At 31.7% G+C, this 24433-nt stretch overlaps 5 protein-coding genes across 6 annotated transcripts; 4 read left to right on the plus strand and 1 right to left on the minus strand.

Annotated features, from left to right (window-relative positions):
• Positions 1-6486: 6486 nt before the first annotated feature.
• Positions 6487-7636, plus strand: OCT59_018239 (uncharacterized protein; the record flags this gene model as incomplete). The annotated part of the gene is made up of 3 exons (XM_066148639.1): positions 6487-6964; positions 7035-7423; positions 7496-7636. The coding sequence occupies 3 exons, from the start codon at positions 6487-6489 to the stop codon at positions 7634-7636; spliced, it is 1008 nt and encodes a 335-aa protein (XP_066004548.1).
• A 665-nt stretch (positions 7637-8301) lies between these two features.
• On the plus strand, positions 8302-8505 carry OCT59_018240 (uncharacterized protein; the record flags this gene model as incomplete). The annotated part of the gene is made up of 1 exon (XM_066148640.1): positions 8302-8505. One exon carries the CDS (start codon positions 8302-8304, stop codon positions 8503-8505), a length of 204 nt encoding a protein of 67 aa, XP_066004549.1.
• Positions 8506-13913: 5408 nt separating this feature from the next.
• Positions 13914-15299, plus strand: OCT59_018241 (uncharacterized protein; the record flags this gene model as incomplete). The annotated part of the gene is made up of 5 exons (XM_025326993.2): positions 13914-14137; positions 14216-14292; positions 14368-14517; positions 14586-14735; positions 14826-15299. 5 exons carry the CDS (start codon positions 13914-13916, stop codon positions 15221-15223), a joined length of 999 nt encoding a protein of 332 aa, XP_025173460.1. The 3' UTR covers positions 15224-15299.
• Positions 15300-15505: 206 nt separating this feature from the next.
• OCT59_018242 (uncharacterized protein) lies at positions 15506-17053 on the plus strand (the record flags this gene model as incomplete). 2 transcript variants are annotated; one of them, XM_066148641.1, is made up of 2 exons in its annotated part: positions 15506-16286; positions 16376-16386. In XM_066148641.1, 2 exons carry the CDS (start codon positions 15506-15508, stop codon positions 16384-16386), a joined length of 792 nt encoding a protein of 263 aa, XP_066004550.1. The 2 variants fall into 2 exon arrangements, with proteins under 2 accessions (XP_066004550.1, XP_025173459.1); XM_025326992.1 differs by having other exon boundaries at positions 15506-17053.
• A 152-nt stretch (positions 17054-17205) lies between these two features.
• On the minus strand, positions 17206-22529 carry OCT59_018243 (uncharacterized protein; the record flags this gene model as incomplete). The annotated part of the gene is made up of 10 exons (XM_025319594.2): positions 17206-17868; positions 17943-18338; positions 18415-19337; positions 19411-19484; positions 19561-19719; positions 19788-19938; positions 20025-20038; positions 20133-21185; positions 21261-22066; positions 22137-22529. The coding sequence occupies 10 exons, from the start codon at positions 22527-22529 to the stop codon at positions 17206-17208; spliced, it is 4632 nt and encodes a 1543-aa protein (XP_025173458.2).
• Positions 22530-24433: the final 1904 nt, after the last annotated feature.

A 24433-nucleotide genomic window follows, 5' to 3' on the forward strand; every position in this document is an offset into this window, starting at 1 on the left:
TTGTCGCCATAAGTCAGGAATATCAGCTTTGAAAAGGCATGCTTGAATCAAAATGAGAAGTAAAGCCGAGGTACGAGATCCGAGATGTTTGAGCATTTCATAGGTAATCATGGAAGGACCAGAGGCTTTACCGTTAGGAGTAGAAGAAACGGTGGATAACCATTCATCAAGGGTAGGGGGATTCATTAAAGAATCATAGATGGAGGAGGACACATCATCCATAGGTTGATAGGCAGAAGACCATCTATCAGGTAGTGTATCAATAGATACAGGGGGAGTGGACTTTATAGGTACAAAGTTTTGGAAATGGTTAACAACAGCGTCATCTATGTCCTTAGGAGCAGTTAACAGCTGAGGTTGAGAAGGATGGTCGATGAAGACACGGTCCAAAGTGATACGGCGACGGGTGCGAGAAAGCGCTGAGTCAATAAAGGAGGAAAGGTCAGTTTCAAAATTATTATTCCTATCGTCCAAGTGAGCACGGATGGAGGAGTCTTGGAATTCTTTTTCTTGAAGTAAATGAAATCCCCGTAAGGATTTTGAAATATCAGATAAATCATCAAGAAGTGACTTGAAATTATCTTGTCGACATGATGAAAGAGAAAAGGGCAGAGTAGGAATGAAAGTAAAAACTTTCTTATATAATTGAAGAATGTTTTGAAGTCGATGCAAATGTATAGACCACTTATGCTCATGAGCAGCAGAATAAGTTAAAGGATATTTGCGCAATAGACGTATCGAATGCATTAGGCGATTTAAAAACCGATAATTTTGAGTTAAAATTTCCAGATCTTTAGGAACCTTAGGAGTATAATTATTGCCAACAGTAGAAGAAGGTAAAGTAGCGTTGGCGGATTTAAGGATTCGCGATTGAAGATATTCGCACATCTGATTGATATGCCAGGAGGAAAAGGTTGATGGTGAAACATCACATAAGGCATCAGCTTTGTCAGCAAATTCCGTCCATTGAGTATCAGTTACAGAATCAAATTTGAAAACGCGACGGGTTTGGCGCTTAAGTTGACGAGCGCGAGCCAATTTGGTAGAGGCAAAAAGTAAAGACATATCATAATATGTGATGACAGGGTTGTGATCAGATGTGCAGATGTCTTGAGCATTAAAAATACAAGCAGTAAGAGCAAATCCTTTGAGAAGAGGGCAGGACCATACATAATCAACACAAGTAATGTGGTCATTGCGTTGAAAGGTATCTAAAGAGTCAGAAAGATTAATGGGTGTAAAATCTTCATAACCATGAGAAAGGAGATGAAAAAGTAATCGGTGTATATGTTTTGAAGCAATTTGAAGTTGATTAAAATAAATAGGATAATATTTATCTAAATGCATATTAAAATCGCCACAAACAGCATGATAAAAACCAGCTTGTTTAGTAAGGATAAGTTGTTGAATAAGCAAATCAATAGTGTCAGTGCGCAGAACACTTTCAGCAGGGGGAGGGATATAAATAACAAATATACGCAATTTAACATTGCCTTTAAAATATAAATCAACAGAAAGCAGTCGTGAAGAATGGGATTTAAAGTCTTGTACATGTGATGCAAGAGAATTTTCTATAAATAGGGAAACACCACCAGAAGAAAGAATTTGTTTAGAAGTATCCAGATTCGAAGAAAACACAGCATAATTAGAAAGTCGTTTGGATAAAAACTTCATTTGTTTAGGGTGGATATGAGTATCAACAATACCGCCAAAGGAAATATGTTTTAGAGAAAAGAAGGTAGAAATCTCTTCTAATTTAGTCTGACCATGCATTTTAAGGCCATTGACATTAAAAGAGGAAATATTAAATGAATTGGGGATAGGAGAAGTGTTACTAGGAGAAGAAAATAATGATTCATGTGAAGAAAGTTCAGTAACATTATCAGGGTTGGGAGGGTTTCGTATAAAGGTGTCATAATTAAAATTATTGTCTGACATTAAAACACAATGATAAAAACAGTCGGGGAGATAAGATTTGAAGAAGAAAATTAAATAGAAGAAGCTGAATCAGCTTGTTCTAGGGGAGCACCACCAATGCACTAGTCGAAATAAGGCAAATCGGAAGTAAGGCAAATCGGCCAAATTTCGGCCAAATTTCGGATAAATTTCGGATATGATCGATAATCGGCTGACATTCGGCATAGCTGATTTGCGGTGCAAAATTCCGATTTCGGATATGATCGATAATCGGCTGCATATCAGATGACATTCGGCATAGCCGATTTGCAGTGCAAATTCCGATATTTGTTTCAAATTCCGATGTTTGCGCATTATAATATTTCGACATTCCGATAATTATATTATATGTAAATTTGACATTTAATAATTCCGATATTTGTATTGTATTGTTTTAACATTTAATAAATTTCGATATTTGTATTATTTGAAATTTGTATTATTTTGAAATTTAATAAATTCCGATATTTGTATTATTTGAAATTTGTATATTTTGAAATTTAATAAATTCCGATATTTGTATTATTTGAAATTTGTATTATTTTGAAATTTAATAAATTCCGATATTTGTATTATTTGAAATTATATGTCATTTCATCAAAATAAAGTTCGAAAAAGATACTAATTTCAGCGAATATGAAATTTTCTATTGACTGGATTTACCGCTAAATAGACGTTTGAACTTCTCCTGCCTGAAATTCGGTATTTCGTTGGTATAAATCGGCCAAGAATATGATGAACTGGAATAATACAGTCGCGGGATTCTGGGTAAAACTCGGTACCCCATAATTCAACATTGCATATTTCGTCATCTCTAACTCTGAAATGATACCGAATATTTGATGATTCTGCAGGTTTATACCAGCGAATAAATGCTAGATTATGTTCGGATAACCCATCCGGCAAATTAACGGCATGTGTAAAAAAGTATTGGACTTGTCCAGGATAGCAATCGATATCACCACTTTCTGTCATAAATTTTGCCAAGATAAATGAGCTTTTTACATGACGTGATGATATCGAAGAGCCGAATATTTCAGAACCAATTCGGCACCTTCCAAATTGATTCATTTTAACTTGAACTATTATCGAATCTTCTGCACCCTCTCCAAATGGTTTCCGAAATTCCATCGTTTCGTAGCTCGCCATGTAGTATTCAACTATTAAGTCAAGCATATCACTTGACATTACAATATCGTTAAATACTGGTCTGAGCATTTCGCCCGGAAATGCTTCTTTTCCTGTGGTGGTCGATTCATGAATGTTTCTTGAAGTCAACCAAAATCGCCTCATTTCATCAGCAGAAAATTGGTCGGCTTCCGATGGAGAGCCAACAGATGGTCTATTACTAATCAAATCTAGGCCCTTTGATTCCACGCCGGAATTAATGATATTACTGATTTGATTATCAAACATCAGGCGGCGCATAATTTCCGGTTCAATTTTCCTTTTGCTATTCGGAAAAGAGCCTAAATTTATTTTAAACAAAAGTTGATAAAAATGCATTATTTTAGAAAGTAACAAGAATATTTAAAATATTATACCTAGCATGCCATTCATGCGCTCAAAGGAAAAACACCAGAATGTATATAAAGGTCCATAGTCGAGTGAGCATTCACATAAGTGAAGTGATAAATGTAAATTCGGTGTGATTTTATCGCGACCGTAATTTTCTTCTATCAACTTCACTAGGTTAATTAGCCTCTCGATGCGCCTCTCTCATGAAATCGACTTCTACAATTCGACTTACTGAAATTGAACAAATTCTCACAAAATTCACGAGAATCTTCCGGTCATTCTCAGAAAGATGTTCCCAGAGAGAGACCGTTGCATATATTGTAAAAAATATTCGCCATTGATCCGCAGTAAAATTTGAAAACCCATCTCCACAATCGACTTTTCCCGGGATTCGACCCAAGTCAGCTGGAACTTTAAATTCATCCATTTTTTTCTGAACTGTTTTCAAAATATGTGTTGTTAATACGCCATTTTCGATCCAAAGTCTTCTTACAATCCATTTTGCGATGCCCAGAAACAAGCAGTGCATCGGGTCGATTGTAATGAACTGAATTGGATCGAAATATGGTAGACGCAATAATTCGGACCATCTAACTCCAGTTTGCTTTACAAATCGCTTTCTTGCTGCGTCCGAATTACAGCGTCTCCATCCTATAGCATCTTGACGATGTTGAGCCGAATCACGGCAAGTAAACCATTCGTCCATTTCATTTATCCCAGCGAAATTATGCTGCCGATTTTCATAATTCGCCTTCTTTTCGCATCTATGACACGACACCAAAGCGGAAATATGTCCGCAAATTTTTCTTGCAGCCGGTATGTCGCATGAAACAAGAATCAGAGCTGCGCGAATTCTTTTCCCTTCTTGACATTCATACGTTTTATTTAATGTCACTCCTTCCCAAAGTGACTTCAACTCATCAATGATTGAGCGCCAGATAGTGGTTAATCTTATGTAAACTTACTTCATCTGGGCCGGGTAATAAGCCAAGAATCAAGATATTATTGCGCTTGAATCTGACATCCCTCGGAAGGTTACCGATTGCAGCGTATATTACTCCGGTGCTGTGGATTGTGCCATCGAAGGGTTGAAACCAATCCAAATTCAAAATCAATCCGAGGTGCGAATCAGCAACATCAGATCGGAAAAAATTATTCGAACTTTCATCTGTCGTTTCTTTAAAAGTTTTCCAAACTTCACCATCGTATATATCAGTTAGGATATTATCGAAAGTTGGACGATTTATCCAATGCCTTAGAGAATTTTCAAAGTTAGGTTGACGATACATTGCTTCCAATTGCTGCTTAATACTCACAAACGGAAATAATAATTCAGGTTTGATTGAAATTTGGTTATTTAACAATGTTGTTTTCTGTGCCAAAGGTGTTTGGCACAACCTTAATCTTCGAGTTGTCGAATTAGGAAATTCGACATGGCAACACTTCATGATGGCAGGTTGCTCATTTTGGAGAAAACTTTTTATTTCCTGTTTGTTGTATAATTTGTGGCATTTGGAACACGCCACAAAACTACGAAACCGGTCTTCGCATTAAGGGCTTTTTCTTGCTGATATAAAGTGTCAGGAAATGGGTCAAAATCAGGACTACCGATTTCTGTTAGAACAAGCTTCAAGAATTTTATCAATGATTCTGTAGCTGTTTCTGGTAAGTTAAACCTGGTTCGGAAGCTCATGATCCATAATAATATCCATAAGAACCGATTATTTATTGATTGTTCAGTATCAGAATCTTGAAATGGTTCGAAAGGTGGACATGAATAATTTTCAAAAATTTCGTGGTATTCGTCATCATTGGATGGTTCATTATCGGATGATTCATTTCTATCATCGATATTTGCATCTTCCTCCGTAGTATATTCAGAAGATTCAGAAGATTTATCATCTACTGTATCTCCTAATTCAGCAATTATAACCGGTCGAACATATTTTCTTGATCGTTGTCTACTAGGCAATTCAGCTTCTGATTCTCTCATTCGTGGTTCATCTGATATTGAGGCACTTTCGTATGGTTCATCAGCTTCCGGATTCTCTCATTCGTGGTTCATCTGATATTGAGGCACTTTCGTATGGTTCGTCACTAGGCAATTCAGCTTCATCAGGTAGATGTACTTCTGTTCTTTCTGAATCATCATCCTCTGAATCTTGGTTAATTTCATGGATAGTTTTCGTACGAGGATCTACTAATCGTCCATTACATTCAGAACAATTACATGCAACTAACCTTCCAATACGTGATGATGTAGGATAAGATTGATTTGAAGATTCTTCGTCAATTATATTTGACACTGATCTGGTTCTTTGTATACGTGATGAAGGTATGGCATGAGGTCTAGAATCTGATTCTTCATTGAGTATACTTGATAATGATCTTTTTCTCGTCATTTTTGTGAACGTTTTTCGAAATAAAGTTAATTGTTAATAATATATCAATAATATCAATATAATTCGTTTAAAATACTTAAATTAGAATAAATTTTATTAAAATCATCAACTGCGTCGATGTAATACTAAATTTATTAAAATCATCAATCTACACTTAAATTATAAATATAAATCATTCGATTAATAATATTGATAATAAAATAGACTATTCGATCGATCAGTATGATGGCGAAAGTTTCTTAAAGTTTAATTTTTTAAACAACTTCATTTTTTCTCACCAACCTTTTTCTTTTTAGAGTTTAATCTTTTTAGAGTTTAATTGTCGATATAATACTTAAATTATATTAAATTTATTAAAATCATCAACTATCACTTAAATTATAAATATTACATGATGTCGATTTGCGTTCAAATCGTTCGATTAATAATATTAATAATAAAATAGACTATTCGATCAGTATGATGGCGAAAGTTTCTTAAAGTTTAATTTTTTAAATAAAACTTCATTTTTTCTCACCTTTTCTTTTTAGAGTTTTAACGTCTAATACTCTTCGCAACCAAAAAAAAAAATAAAAAAATAATGAGCCAAAATTCGCAACCAAAAAAAATAATGATCCAAAATAGAAAAAATAAAAATACTGAAAAAGGTTTGGCTAGTGATAATCGAAATAAAACGATTACTAACATCAATAAAAGTTCGTCCAATATCCAACAAGCTGTTGAAGGAACTGCCACTCCAATTCATGAGCGAGCTCAAACTACTAACATCAATAAAAGTTCGTCCAATATCCAACAAGCTGTTGAAGGGACTGCCACTCCAATTCATGAGCAAACTCAAACTACTAACATCAATAAAAATTCGTCCAATACTCAACAACCATCTGCTGCGCCAAGTCATGAACGAGCTCAAAGTGTAAAAGAGAGATATAAAAATCTTCGGCTTCCGGATTCGTCCAATACTCAACCACCATCTGCTGCGCCAAGTCATGAACGAGTCCAAAGTGTAAAAGAGAGATATAAAAATCTTCGGCTTCCGGTCAGATATCAAACTAATGAACCTACCCGCGATGATGATGATGCATCAACAGGTCTGTATCGTGTATATATCGTCAGTTAGATTTAGTATTTTTTTTTTGTTGATTTTACATTTTTATATAGAGAATCGGAGGTTATCTCAAGAAGTATCCGATTTGCGTGCGAAGTGTTTACAGTTAGAACGACGAAATAATGAATTAACCAAACATACAGCTGTCGTTGCCACTGAAATAGCTCGCTTACGAGAAGATAACGAATTTCTTGCTGGTGTTAACGCAGAATTCGGTTCTGAAAATGACGACTTGAAAGAAGAGGTTAACGAATTAAAAACGAAACTCGAACAATACCAGATACGATCATCATCTGAAAGCCTTGATTTTATTGATGTTCCAGAAGAACGGTTAGCAAAACGGTTCAAATCGGATGGGTCAAAAAAAGTAAAGAAGACGGTACACTACGCCGAAAATCAACCAAAAGAAGAACAAGAAGAACAACGTGAAAAGGAGGCGAGGGTTTGTAATTTTGTAATTTTAGGCAGAATTGTACAGTCTTTATACTTTTATACTAATTGTTCCGATTTAAAGATTGAAATGAAAATGATCTTCAAAACTATTAAACCTAATGACAATTTGGATGATAACGAAACGTTTAATAGTCCAAAAAATGTTGAAATTCGCAGTAGATTAATTCCCCGAACTTCGAAGGGCGATATTTCCGAATTATAAACCTTCAGTAGCACAATTGACGAACTGGTTAAGCGCCCTCCATAAGTCGCGAAGATCACAAACACAACTGAAAAAAAGTGGAAAAAGCGACGAGGACAGTCGCAGAGTTCACAACAACAGTCGCGTACAAAATGTAAAATTGTCGAATTTTTTCCTTTATCATCATGTTAATGATTTATGCTAATTTTCTTATATATTTATCATTTAAGAAAAAATTGCGTCGAATTAAGGCTGCAAAGGATCTTTATAGGAAAAGTGACGAAAGAATAATTGGTTATGAAAAACGCCAATTATTAAAAATGTTGGCAAATCGATCTTACCACTCACCGGAAATCAGTGAGTCAGATGAAGAGAATCCAGATAAGACGATCGTATGCGTCTATGATTATTCTTGGCGATCACAAGAGGTTTATACTTCGATATTTATTATACTTTGATATTTATTATACTTCGATATTTATTATACTTCGATATTTATACTTCGATATTTATACTTCGATATTTATACTTCGATATTTATACTTCGATATATCACTCTTGTTCCTTTCTTTATTTTGTATTTATTTTATTATATTATCTTTTTTAGCTAAAAAATTTACTTCGAAACGTCATCGACTCACATTCGGCAGATATTCAAACGGCAAAATTACAACGACCTCGCCAGTATGATGATGAAGTTCAACACTTCGGACCGAATGCACCCTGAAGATGCTCCACAATGGTCATATGTCGAGCAAGAGGATTTTATATATGATACGGAAATCGATAGTAGAAGTGGTTTCGACGAAGATGAAGACTATGGTGAAGAAACGGAAGAGGTGTTAATCGATAGTCAAAAAAGTGGAGCCGGTGATGATTTAGCTGAATGAAGTGGGACTATCGATTACATTTATTTTAAATTTTTTTTTTTCATGTATTATTCGTAAATATTTCTGATAATTAATATATAACGATAATAAATTTAAATCGAATTTTCTATATATAATAATTTTCTGAATTTAGTATGATTTAGTTCTGATTTATGTCCGATTTAAGTTTCGAAGTACATCTGATTGACTGTCCGAATTTAATATGATTTAGTTCTGATTTATGTCCGATTTAAGTTCCGAAGTACATCTGATTGGCAGTCAATCGGATAACAATCGGAATATATTTTTTTTGTAAAAATCGGACATATTTCAGCCGTAATTTGACCTAAAATCGGATATCCGATTTTTAGCCGATTTGCCTTATTTCGACTAGTGATGGAGCTAATGAATTGTTTGATATGACCAGTAAGTTGGTCCAATTTACTTTCAATAACGACTCTACTATTTTTGAGATCATTAATTTCTTCTTGCGTGGAGGAGATAGGGGTAAAAGGAGGAGCATTTGGAGAAAGGTGAGAAGAAGGAAGTGATGTGTCAGGAATAATAGTGAATGTAGGCGAAGGTCGCGTTAAAATGCTTTTGGGGGGCAGTGAAGATTTAGCGGAAGACTGAATATTAAGCGGAACGTGAGTTACAGGGGCATCTTCTTGCATGAGGTCCGGTTCAGGTTCGTTGGGCGCGGGAAGTGGATCGAGGCCAAGGTGTGATTCAATACGAGTCATCCGTTGGTCAGCAAGTTCAAGAGCGGAGATGCGTTTGTGAAAGTTGGCAACTTCACATTGTAATTCTCGCAAAAGGTTTAAAATGTTATTAGCATCATCAGGAGATAATGCAGAGTTAGGAGTTTGTCGGGGTAAAGGACGTGCTGTAGAATGAGAGGAGGAAGAAAAGGAGACCGATCGTTCTTTGCTATTATGGCGGGCACGTTGAGAGGTATTGGGAGGGGGTATGTTATGATTATGAGCATTATTAGTGCGGTTGTGGGAAACGTTATTGGCTCGTCCAGAATTGGAAACAGATCGATCTTTAGATTTGGAGCGAGATCGAGAGCGAGAACGTGCATTGGCAGTATTAGAATTGGAGCGATGAGGTTGATTAACATTAAATCGTTCTTTGAGTTTTGCAACAGGGTCGCGAGTGCGACTTCTACCTCTGGTTTGTTTGAGTGGGCAAAAATTTGAACTGCCTAATTTGCCACATCGCCGACAAAGTTTGTTAAGTATTATCTGGGGAAGACCAGAAAAGCACTTTGCCTTGGAAGCTGACAGTCTGTTCCATAGCAGCATCCATGGTTTCTTGGGGATGAAGGTGACGCCAAAGCCCATCTTTTGGGCTTGTAAGAGTTTAGAGAAGCGGCACATTGACAGCTTTAGCGCCAAGGCTACGAGTAAGGGGAGCCAAATTGATATCCTTAACATTGGGGGAAGTTGGGTGAGGGTGGCAACGTATTGACGGCGCGCAGCACGATCGCAGTATAAGAACGTAGTGGAGTAATTCTGAGGCAGGTGGAGAAACAGTACACAGCCCATTGGTCGGTAAAACGAGCAATAGAATCGGCGTGATCATAAACAATGCGGGCTTGCTGAACTTTGGCATTAGGCCTGGAGAAAAGGCGGCAAGAGGTGATATTACCAAATTTCTTAAAATAAGCCATGAGGTTGTCTTTTTTAATGAAGAAAGGGATATCGGTAACTTGGATAGCCCGGAGATCTTCATCGGACGGCAGGCCAAGGCACATGCTGTACGAAAGACAGTTTCCAAAGAATCTCAGGCATTTTTCGTGGAATCCAACGCACAAATCGCGTGCTTCAGCTGTATGGAAGTGGATAACGAGGCGTTTGGCTTCACCAGAGCCAGTCATACGTGCTTTTCCAGTAAATGACTCGTAAGTTTCTAAAAAAGGTTATTAACAGCCTCAATAAGGGCTTTGTTGGTAGAGAATTTCTTAAGAGATTCAGGGGCAGCATTCGGTGCAGCCGCAGCCTGAAAATCTTCTCTAAGTTATGGCGAGGGCCACCACGGATCTGAGCATGATCGTCAAATCGAGCAGTATTGGTGTCCAAATTCGGGCGACGCGTCCAGGGGGTTATTGCAAGTCTTTGTTTAAAGGTGCGTACGTGGACGCGTCCACGTTTCCAGAAGACGCGACGTGACCGGGCGCAGTTGGCGCAGCAGATTTTTCGGGGAGGAGGTCAAAGTATTTTCGCCAGAGATATTTTGTTGAGGAGAAGAGGAAAATCCATCTACTCCAACGTCAGCCGTCTGGTCATCGGCAACGTAGTCTTCTTCCATAGAATTATCGGTAATCGTGCGATTACGTTTCTGCTGGACAGTGTTTTCACCATCGACTTGAGTTATCGAGTTATTGTTATTTTTTCGTTCGACGGGAAGTTTTATACTGTTAGGGTTATGACTTCAGGCCTCTCTTGGCATAGTTACCAGACATAGTAGAGGGCTTTGAGTTGGGAATATATAAAATATAAAATTTTATTAGTAGCTTGTATTATTTTTTTTAAAAATAATAAAAAAAATTATTTTCGTCGGAAATTTTCGTTTTTGAAAAATTCAGGAGAGAGTTCACTGGTCAAAAACCACTGGTCAAAAACTAATATATCGGGTAGCAGATATGTATCAGATATGTACCTGATATGTGTAGTATTAATGCTGAAAATCGGGTACCCGATATGTGTAAGATATGTGTATATATATATATCGTCACGTATCGTTTACGTATACGTATACGTATCGACCCGATATATATATGATATATATATTTACACATATCTTACACATATCGGGTACCCGATTTTCAGCATTAATACTACACATATCAGGTACATATCTGATATATATCTGCTACCGTATATATTAGTTTTACCACGTTAATAAAGATAGCAGCTACGCTGCATTGCATTTAGCAATTTCGCTAAAGCTAATCGTACTTGCATTTAACTTGGCTCTTCTCACAGCCTAACTACAATATTTGCATTTACAACCAACATGACCTTCTTTTTAGCACCAAAATCATTAAAATGAGCCCAAATAGGTCCTCTTTTTCTTCCTGATTTTCCTTTTTTTTTATTTGTATTTGATGGTGTGCCACTTGAATTTTCGCCACTTGTTTCTTGAGTAGACATTATAATTAGTATATAAAAGGATGTAAAAAAATATTATTTTATATTTAATTGGTACGCGTATTAGAAAATATTTTAAATTTGGCATTTTTAAAATAAAGAACTGGATTTTTCAAAAAAATTAAGAAATATAACATATGATTATTTAACATAATTATGTGTTAAATCACATACTGATTAACTGATCTACTTTCCATTTTAATTATTATAAAATTTAATTTTACTGCTGTAATTAATTTGACAGGTTTATTTAATTACGGCATATTGGCATTTTTAAAATCGCAACTGTAATTATTATGGTATAGTACGTCCGGTATAATGTCATAATTAAATCAATTATGCTGAGAAGTATAGTATTTATTGCATCTTGCATTACAAATTTATATATATTTTTATATTTATCATTTGCCATTTTAAAAAGGGTGCAATGTATAAACTAAAGATCGACATAAATAATTTACAAAAAAGGATACGGCTAAAGCGAAACAGAGCTGCAGTGACTCAGAAAATTTTGTACCAGATTCTCCCAATGGCACATAGTGGAAAAATATTACCTACAGTATCGCAACAGTGTCATTGTAACGTGGCGGGACCAGTCCATCGCAGCTGTATGGCTTATATGATGCTCATCAGCATTTCTGAAAGGACCTCTCAAAGGCTTAACCATGGTTTAATGTTGAACTGGCTGGGCGCCACAGGTAAATATTTTACCGAATGTGCCACATTGGGGAATCTGAAAAATTTTTTGAGCTATATTAGCTCTGCTTTAGCCATGCCCAAAAATAGAAGGATGCTTTGTAACGTAGAGTGCGGTAAATAAATTCACTCTTATTTTTATATATAGTAGATTTAAATTATTAGTAATTTTTATTAAGTACCTTATTTCTAAAATTAATTATAAAATAACATTTTATTTTCTAATTTAAGATTATTGCAAATCTGCAAATTATTATTCTAATATTATTTAAAGTTATTGTATATAACTATCATATTACTTATATTTAATAAATATGCTATTATATATCTAATGTCTTTTCTAATTAACTTATAAATTTTATTAATTAATTAATATAAATTTTATATTTTTATTTTTTTAGAATATTAGTTATTGAAACAATAAAATATTGCTTAAATTTTTGTTTTTTTTTTGTATAAATATTAGAAATATAAAAATTTAACTAAAATTTTATTAATTTAAATAGACCATTTCCTAATTAATTAATATATTAATAAAATTTAAATATATATTCTTTGGAATTTATATTATTACATATTAAAATTTCAGATATTGTTATTACTAGTATATACAATTTTGAGTAATTAACAAAGATATAAGATTTGCTACTTTTGTCTAAATAGTGTATATTTACACCTTTATATATAGATTTACTAGTTATTTTTACATACAAATTTATTTGAAATTTAGAAGTTTGATATAAAGTCATATTTAAAATAGAATTGTAAATAGAAAATTCTTTTATTTGTAAAAAATAAATTTTCCACAAAGTTTTAAAGTTCCATATATAAAAAATTAAATAATAATACAATCAGACCTCCATAATTTGGGACTATATGCATAATTTTCAAAATAGTGCATTTAGAAAGGGTGTGCATTTATAGAAGTAAAATAATTAGAGATCATATAAGCTTGGGACCGAACCAGAGGGTGCATTTAAAGAAGATATATATAGTTATAGAGGTTTGACTGGCTGGGATAATAATTAATTACTATTAGGCTATTATTACTTTCTAAGAGTTTATTAATATAATGTCGCATGATAATGTACAGTACCTACGTGGCCAAATCATCTTCTAGCAATTATCAGTATTACAAAAAAAAAGTAACAATTTCAATTTTTGGCAATTACACCATGGCCAATAAGCACAAAAAGTATATACAAAAGTTGGAACTTTGAGTGTTACACATAATCAAAAAAGGAAAAAGAGGTAGTCTTGTGAGGTTACGTAAGCGATGGAAGGAAGGAAATTGTAGGGTTCAAATTAATTGTCCTTCGCTACTCCGGACAAATTTACCATAAAATTTGGATACCATCTGAATGATAATAATATTTATTATATGTTTGTAAATTTATGAGTAGAACAAGTTTCTTTTATGAAGGTTGATCAGATATTTTTTAGGAAAACTTTCGTGTACCCAACGTTTAAGATTATCAAAAATTAAACTTTCCGAATTTACCCCATTTACCCGAACAGACGTTTCTTTTAAAACGAACCGACGAAAAAAAAAATTTCATAGTTGGAAATTTTTTAATAATGTTGTTAATAGTGGTTCCAATTATTATGTTATTACTTCATCATTACTTTAATACAATTCCACCAATTTTTCAAACAATATTTCAAGCAATTTCGATATTATTTGCAAATGTATTTATTGTAATTCCAATATCTATTATATTATTTATTCGAGATTTAGGAAATGTATTCTTTAATAAAGAAAAATCCGTAGACCCAAAAATTATTTTAATCACAGGCGCAAGGTATATTTTAAACAAAAAAAAATTCAATGGAATTTATAATAAATAATAAATCATAAAATTCGCTTTGTGTTTTTATAGCTCCGGAATAGGTGCGTCTATTGCAAGAGAATATGCTAAACCTGGAGTTATTTTAGGTCTTCTTGCACGTAGTGAAGGTTCGTTATGGTTAGATTCAAACTTAAGTCGACACTAATTACATAAATTAAAATATTTTCTAATTTTTTTAATAGATAAGTTAAGTAAAGTAGCGGAACAATGTATAGAAAAAGGTGCAAAATGTGAAATCTTGAAAATTGATATTTCAAATATTGAAAGTTTAAATAAAGCATTGGAAGATTTTGATGACAAATATCCAATCGATTTATTATTCGCTAATGCCGGTAAGTCATAAAAACTTCTCGTGGTCAGTAAATTGAACGTCACAACTAAAATTCGTATATAATTGTAGGTCAATTAGCTGCTACGAGAGATAATTTTGGTAAAGTTAAATGGGAAGATGCATATAAACCTTATATTGATGTCAATTATATTGGAAACATTGCAAGTGTAATGACTGTTTATAAACGAATGAAAGAAAGAAAACGTGGTCAAATCGCAAGTAAGTACCTTGTTTCTTCTTTTTATCTTTTCATATTTCAATTATTCTTAAATGCTAAATTATGCGCTTTTGTCTTCTTTGCTTTTATAGTTACAACTTCAATTGCGGGATGGTTTAGCCCACCAACAACAGCATTCTATAATTCTATGAAATCTGCATTAAATACATTTGCACGTGATCTTTTTTATATTGCTAAACCATATAATGTTCATATCTCACTTATAGTACCAGGATTAATTGAAACTAATATGACGGCACACCCAGATCAACCATTTCCTCATACTCCTAATCGTTATGAAAGTGCTGACAATTTAGCAAAAATCATTAAATACCAATTATCTTATAATGTATTTCATATTGGTTGGCCTTATTTTCAAAATATAATTACTTTTACTATAGCTACTTTTCCTATTAGAATTCAATTATTAATTTCCAATATGATGGGTAATCATATGACAAAAAATGGTAAAAATATTGTATTAACATAGTATATTTAAGATTTATTTATTTTAATGTGTTATCTGTTTTAAACGACAATAAAATGTTTTGTTATCTAAACTTGTAGAGATATATGATTTTTATTGGCTGACGATAACGTAGCTAACATAGAAACGCCCGATGACTACAAAATTTCTAAACCCTTATGCTTCGCTCCAAACAATATATAGAATATATAAACGTTACACTAAGAGTTGCTGATTGGTTCGGATGATTATTACTATTTGATTTTCATTGCTGATTCTTATTTTCAAAAAATTATTTGCCCAAAGATGAGTGAATTTCCAAAATTAGTTGATGATTGTTTACAAAATATATTCGAATATTTAAGTAATGATTTAAAAGCATTACACTCATGCGTTCTTGTTAATAGAAAATGGTGTCAAATTTCAATTCCGGTTTTTTGGAGAGATCCATGGGAATATCGAAGAGTAGGATCATTAAAAAAATCTTTTACTATAATCAACACATTTATTTTAACATTACCAGAAGAATCTCAACGAAAATTATTACAAATTGAAATTATTCAACATTCTTTTCTAAAAAAACCAATATTTGAATATTCGAAATTCTTACAAAGTATAGTTTTACATGAATTGGAAAATGATATTAAAATTTGGATTCATCATCAATCAAATCAATTTAAGCAACGTAAAAGGAAAGTCATCAAGAATTTTTCATTGATTGATAATAATAATATAAAAGGAAATGAACAAATACAGAATTTCAAAAGGAATAAAAAGAATTTAATGTATGAATTACTTAAATTCTTTCTTATTCATTCACAAAAAATAGATACACTTTACGTATTGGATTTTAATTTTTCTTTTATAATGGAAATTATTAAAAGAGAACCAATAGCAAAGAATTGTATCTCTAATTTACGATATTTGCAAATTGGATCTCATATGCTTCCAATATATTTATCAACATTATCAGAAATCTCAAATAATCTTGATCATTTAGAAATTGTAAATCATAATCTATGTTCTGAAGAATTAAGAAATTTTATTACCGTGCAAAATAATTTAAAAGAATTAACAATAGAAGCTGGTATAATTAGATCTATTAATGATCCAATTACTAATAATACTATAATTGAAATTTTTAAAAAAAAATCGATTATTAAACTTACTATTAAGGATTCACCTAGTATATTCATTGTTTTGAAAGGTTTTGATAGTTTAACAGAATTAATTATAATTTATAATAACAAATATTCTATAAAATTTTGGGAATATATGGCAAATTCATCATTGAAAAATCTAAAGAAATTGATTATCAATAGTAATAAGATTTATTATGATATTATTACACAATTTATTAATAATTCTTCTTGTGATTTAGAACAATTTATCATCACTACTACTTCAAAAGTTGAAGATCCATGTGATATTGGATTATATATCAATTCTATAAGTAATAATTGTCCAAGTTTAACTATATTTAAAGGAGTAATTAGTGAAAGTAATGTACTTGAATTGTCTCAATTATTAAAAAAATGCATTAATTTAAAAATTTTACATCTTTATCCAGTAATGCAAGATGTTGAACAAAAAATGTGTCAATTTGATAATCTTTTAAAAGAGATGATAAATATTTCTTCAAATAATTTATCCAGATTATATTTAGAAAATGGCTGGAAATTAACATTAGTGGATTATTTTAAAAATTTTATGGAGAAAAGAGAATTATTAAGACTAAAACCAATATCTTTTCATGCTCATAAAAATTTTGCTTATAACTCTTCAATATTTTTAACTATTTGTGAAGATTATAAGCAAAAAGATTATTTATTAGATTATTATTTTTACAAATAAACTGAAAGGTTTTTATAATAATATTTTTTTTTTACTTGTAATAAAATCTATCTATTGTTTTTTTTTTATGTATAAAAAAGTAAAAAAAAAGTAAATTAATATAATATAATATACAAATTATTTCTATTAATGATCTGATCTAATTACTAATTTTACTGAATGAATAAAACTTTTGTATCAACAGGAAAACCAATTCTCTCTAAAGATCTTCTAACTGCATCCATCATACCATAAGGACCACAAACAATAACTTTACAAGCTTGAGTAGTATCTTGACTTAACATTCTCATAAATTCTTGTCTTTCGGATAAAATGCTCATTTCATTAGAACTAAATGCAAAAGGCAAAGTATCTCTTCTCATTTGCCAATTATAATTATCATCTATAGGTGGAGGTGTTGGTGCAGTAGGGTAATTATTTACAATTGGTGGTGGGCTATATGATGTTGTTAATAACATTTGAGGCTGTAATGATGGATCTTGCAATGAATTTTGTGATAGATTTTGTACTTGATAATTATTAGTAGGTTGTGTTATAGGTACGTTGATTCTTGGTGGTATTGCTGGAGGTGGTACTTGATAATTTTTTGAAATCCAGTTAAAAAGTATATCATCATCAATATGGCCGGTTAATCCTCTCCATATTGGTGGAGGTTTTGTTAAAATATGAGTTACTGTAAGTTTACCATCCGATGTTGATGCAAGGAAATCTAAGTATTTCATTGAAATTATGTCTGCTATTTGTGTATTTGCGCAGAGTAAATGTAATTTGAAATTTGATTTGAAATTATCTGCATTATCAAAATGATACTGAATCTATAAAAAAAAAAAATTCATTTTGAGAGTCAGAAATAATTTCAAGAAATCGTTAATTTAAATAATTAACTTACCAGTTGTAACATAGGAGTTAAACCTGTACCACCACAAACCATGAACAAAGTATCCCAACATTGATCTCCTCTAGCAGGATTTAATAATATTCTAGATTGTCCAGCACCACTATTACTAATAGTACCATATAAGGAACGACTTTCATCACCGAAAACGCTGTCTAAACCGAAATTACTTGTGTGATAACTATGATGTGGGTTAATAACAACATTATTTACACTATTTTGTCTCATTAATGTTGTTGTTCCTCTACGTACTAAATTTGGACTAGTTGGCCCAATCGTTGGTGAAGTTGGAAACACGTTTGTTGGCGATAATGATGATTGTATACTCATTCTTTCAGCTATATCAAATGGCCCTCTAACCGCTATTTCAAAATTCCTCAATTGTTTATCCTATAAATAGTGCGCATATAAAAGTTAAGTTTTTAAACTGCTTTAATAAATACAGATTAATATAAATTTAACTCACCAAATGTTGAGACATGGCACCATCATTGTAAACTTTAACTAAGACCGTAAATGTCTTATCAGTAGGTCCTTGTAATGGGGTATATGGTCTAATTACCACATGTTTATTAACATAACTCATAATTTCAATATAATCTCCAGGAAAGAACCTTGGTAATTTATCTTTTGGATGAAGAACTTGAAATGTTAATTTTTTAACACGATTTTCAGCATCTTGCCTTGTGGCCAATTCGATATTTGTCAAAATATATCTTCTAAATATGTAAGGCGAACTATCTTGTGACATATTAGTTAATGTAGTACTATTAGTAAGCGTACCAATATCATCTTTCTTTTGTTGACTATAATCATCTGATATATCTGGTATTCTTGCTACTACCATAGTTGCCAATTTAGATGTGGCAAATTTTGAATGACGGTGCATTGCTACTCTTGAATTTTTAAATGTTGTACTATTGATCAAGTCAATAGCATTAGCTATCGTTTTTGGACGTATTGTTTGATTCGTTTTTTTCTTCTTTATGTTTTTATTACTAGTTTCAACATCTTCCATTTGCTTCATCAATTTTTCATTTTCTGAAAAAGCTCTATTAATAACTATTTGATCCGCAGGGTCAAAGAAGAAATCATTTGTTATGTCAGTACCAATTACTCTTCTTAATATTCTTTGACCTCCTGGATGTATTTTAATCCATTTATGTATGTCAAACACCAATCCTTCTGCTACTACTAAATGTGCTCCTGCCATAACTCTTAAATTAAAATCATTCCAACTTATTGCTGGTAATTGTTCATAAACATCTTCGGGTATACAATTATGAAGTCGTCTATTTTTATCTCCTGTTTCTCTAACCGGCCATAAGAATTGCATATTTTTATATTTATAAACATATTCTGATACCACAATCATTATTACCAAGATTGCTACAATAATAATATTATTTAAATATATTAATATTAAATGTAAATAATGACATTATTATTTAATTATATTTACCCAGCCAGCACAAATAAAGAACATATACTGCTTGTACTGATCCATATTGTCTTAATCCAAGATAAATTTGGACCCTATAAAATTATTATAATTATAAATTATTATAAATATTTTGTAAAAATTTTTTTTCTTTTAACTTCAAATATTTACCATGAAAGAAATAATAATGAAACGCCTAAATAAAAATGGAGATGTTTTAACCCAACAACAATTCCTGTACTAGCTGATTCGACAGTTGCAAGTCCCCATATGGCAAGAATACCCAATCCAATTTGAATAAATAAAGTAAAATAAACCAGCAATCCGCAACTAAAAAAAAAAGATCATCGATGAAAATCACCCTCTACCTCAAATTCAATAATTAAAATATTACTTACATTCCATGAGCATTCCTTCCATGTTGAGGAACAGTTGCCATAGCTGCGGCCCCAAAAGTAATTACCATTAAGCCTCCGAGCATTTGTAAGTTACGATGCTGAGACATATAGGAATCGATATGTTTCAAATATCGAACAATAAATATTGAAGCTAAAAAAAAAGGTATAAATAAATATAAGTTAAATTATGCATAAAAGCATATCTAATATTTTACGTGATAACTTAAAAAAACTCACCAGGGAATAGAATACTAAAAAGTTGATAGAATTACATACATATTTATATTAATAACTTTATACTTTTTATACTTTGTATTGTTAAATATATATTTAAATAATACTAACCCCCAAACTGTAAACATTGCAATACCATGAATTAATTGTGTAAGTGAATTCGACTTTAAAACTTCAGCGGAAGTTTCACCTGAAAAGAAGTTTACTTTTGTTGCTCCACGATTACCTCCATGATAAGAAAATTCCATCGAATTTGGATTCCAAGCATAAATCAATGTAATCATACTATTAGGAATTGGACGTCTATTTGGAGCATTTAATGGACGTGAAATTTCAACTTGAGTAACACCATTTAAGGTAGATTGACTTAATATTGTTACGAATTGATTTTCTGCATCTACTTCAGGTTTTTTATAACCATTAGACTTATAATCTTTTACGTATACTGTTGAATCATTTTTATTCCACATAATTGTCATATCAGCATCAAACATCCCAGTGTCTAATGGATTAAATCCTATTCCGAACCATGAATTGTTACTCAACATTGTTAATTTTAGATTAATTTTATCTGCTTTAATGACCCATCTAACTTCATAAACTTCACTAAATTTAATAACATTTTGTGGAGGATAATCATTTTTATCAACTGGTTCATTTGTTGCATTAAAAGTTACCATAGGTTGAACACTCCATAGATTTTTTGGATAGTTAATATATGATGGAGTATTTCTTTGAATAACTGATAACAAAGTTGTATTACGAATGTCATCAATTTCTGCAGTTGTAAATCCCGCATCAGTTCCTTCGAACCAAAATCTATCCGAATTACGAATTAAAGTCCATTGTTGAGTAACACTTGCATGAAAGAGAGGACCTAAAAGTGATCCTTGTAAATGGGGCTCAGCTAAACCTCCTATAAAAGATTCGACTAAATCCACATTCCCGTATGTAGATTGTAAACGATTTTGAACTTCTTGATCTTGTGAAATATCACTAAATCGAGATGCTCTAACTAAATCAAATGCTTCTCTCGCATCGTTATATAATGGTACTCCACGATCACGACCTCTCACAATATCAAGACTTGCAATATCTTGAACAGCTACTTTTGGACGAAAAGCTCTCATTTGATCAGCAAAAAAGATATCAATTTCTTCTTGCCTAAAAAAAAAAAAGTTTATGAGAACTAGGAGAATGTGGCGCAGCGAAATTATAAAAAATTTTTTTTTTATCTACCTTTGAAGGGCCATTGAAAGAATCAATGTTGGAACACCATAATTTTCAATAAGATTAGGTATTTGAAGTGCATTAAGAGGTAATTCTGCAAGTTTATAACCATCTTTATTCACAATATCATAAGTATCACTCAATTCAGAATGACCATAACGAGAAGTAACAGTTGCAAAGAATGAATCAATAGACGGTGTTAATGAAGCGTCATATCCACTATAGGTCGGTAAAGGAGTTCCTAATAAAACACTAAGATATTCAAGATAAGTAATTCTTTGAATAATTGCAATGACCCATCTTCTTGCTTCTTGAAAATATTCTTCATCATTCCATTGATTCTTATGTTGTAAGTATAATTCATCACATTTACGATTATGTTCCCTCATAAAAATAAGCAAAATTGTATTTATAAATACATTTTTTCCTTTATGTTCACTAACAGCAAAAATATATTCATTAGTTACACCATCAATTAATGGATAACCAAATCTACCATCATCACTATCTACATAATTTAATTTAAATTTTCCAAGTCCACTTTCTTTATCACGAACTCTTGCCAATTGGGTATCAGTAATACCGTAAATTAGTGATCCATCAAGAAAAGATGTAATTCGATTAATACCATTTCTAATTGGGGCAATTGTTCTATTAAATGGTAAAGAAATGTCTGTCAAAGGCTGATTTGATGGACCAACAAAGTATTGTGAATTGAAATTTGAGTCATCCGGAGGGATGTATATGGCTAAATTTTCACCAGTAGACACAGTATTTACAATGTCCAAACTAGCAAATTGACCCCAAAACGTTACCTTAAAAAAGAAAGAAAAGTATTAGGAAAATCCGATACTTGGACAGATATAAATTATATGATGAGCATACCATATGAGAAGTTTTTCTTTTTGCTTTTTTTGCTTCCAGAGCATTTAAATTGTACTCATTTTCTAATTTTGATTGCAATCCGTTAACTAAGTCACTAACACACCTTGGAAGAGGGAGTTGTCCTTTTGGTAAAGGAGTCGTACAAAGTGTATCTTTTGGTACATCTATTGTATACTCCCCAGGTGTTGAAGCCATTGCATTTCCTGATGCATCCGGCCATGAAGTTTTTCCAATATTTCTGGTTAATTGTGACTGTGGTGTACCTGCTTTTGGATCACCTTTATTATTTGATTGTCCATCAAGCGGACGTATTTCCGCTTTTACTAATATTAAGTTGATGAAAATCAATAGCAATATTACTGCGGTAAACTTATTATTTAATATTATAATCATCGTTAAATATTTTTTTTTTTAAAAAAAAAGAAAAAAAAACCCAAAAAGTTAGAACAATTTATGAAATATGAGAGATATATAATATTTTTTATTTATTTATTTATTTATTGAAAAAGGGGTACTATTTTTTTTTCTTTTTCTAAAAATAAAATCATTAATTGACAATATTAAAATTCGGAATTGATTATTTTTTCTTTTTTTTTAAAAAAAAAAAAAAATTTATTATAATAGCAAATTAAGGTTTTGTTTTTACCATTTCTACTGTATTAGGTTACTCATTAATTTAATCGTTTCAGGATTATCAGGTAATAATATTTGCCCATTTATAAAGAGATCCTTTGTTTCTCCGATCGATTAGTAATTACCTTAAATAAGTGAATATAACACTAGAAATTAATGCGAGTGTCAAAAAATAGTAAGTTATTGAGACATGTTGTACTTCTCTTATTATGTGCTGTATTAATGTACGGAATTTTCTGTAAAAAAAAAGAAATAAAGAAAGAAAGAAAAAAAAAAAAGAATAAATAAATGAAAATAAAAATAAAAGGTAAAAATGAAACAAAATAACAAAATTTGTTTTTATAGAAATATCAGAAACATTCCAATTAACATTCATTTACCAACTAAATAAACAAAAAACGCGTTTTATGATAATAATAATATTATTATCATTATTTTAATGACAATATTACACAATTTAGATCATTTTATTTTAAGTAATTTGAGGGTACGATTAATGATATACAAGAAACTTGCAGAATTTAGGTTCAATTAAGAGATTTATTTGGTCTAAGATATCCTTTTTAGGAACAATGATAAATTAAATTTTTTAAAAATAACTTTTTTGTTGCATTTTTTTTAGTAAATAAATAAGAATATAGATCAATTGATTTTAACCATCAGATAAAACCGTTGATATAACCCTGCTTTACTGACTCACCAATACGGTGCTCGGGTGCTGTGTACATTAAAATCAATGTACATGTCACAATATTTTTCTTATTATAACTCTTGTTATTGGTCGATTATCAAATCTAATCTGTAAGCTATGAAATTATGTTTGAACTTTACTAGTCTAATCTTAGTTAATTTACGGAATTCCACGAATAATTGTTTTAACTTTATATAAATACAAAATGTTTCAGCTTTTTTTTATTATTATCTAACTATATATGTACTCTATATCCGAAATTCAGGTTTCCATCGTAAGAAGGTAGTCCCGGGTCTCACATTCTTTGCAGTCCTAATAATGGATGGAAGGCTGTGGTTGATCCTTACACTTTACTATTAATAGTTTTAAGCGACACAATACAGTGCCCTTTTTTTTTACGGATTTTCCCCATCTGTCAGCCGTCTAAACCTGCAGCCTGCTTTAAGCTGGTTAAAGTTTTACAGTTTCACTGATTAACGTAAAGAATTTACAAAAAAGTAAGAATAATCACAGTGTATCATAAAATTTATTTAAAACTTTGCGATATAACGCCATTTTCCATAATAAGTAATCTATGTGGCGGGCATTTACGGGTCCCAATCATTCTGGTCGATCTACCATGTACTTGTGGTCGGAAGTACACGTAGTCATGTGAGTAACATGAATGTATCCAAATTCTCGAATGTCCTAACTTAGTTGAGTTTGAAACACTGAGGTATAGGATTGTTGGGTTCGAGAATCGTGATATTGTCAAATTTGGGTTTTGGACTACGTCAGAGATACGGGAAAGACTTAATTTTTAAAAGTATAAGAATAATTTATATTTATTACATTACATTACGACATTACATGTTCGCATACGTGATACGTTCGTAGCATCACGAGGACGAATCACTCAATTTGGTTTTCATACGTAAAATTTGATTTTTCATAGTTTTAAAAATTCGCGAATTGGAGAATTGATAAGTAATAT

This window comes from Rhizophagus irregularis, chromosome 27 (assembly GCF_026210795.1).
Source record: "Rhizophagus irregularis chromosome 27, complete sequence".
Taxonomy (NCBI): domain Eukaryota; kingdom Fungi; phylum Glomeromycota; class Glomeromycetes; order Glomerales; family Glomeraceae; genus Rhizophagus; species Rhizophagus irregularis.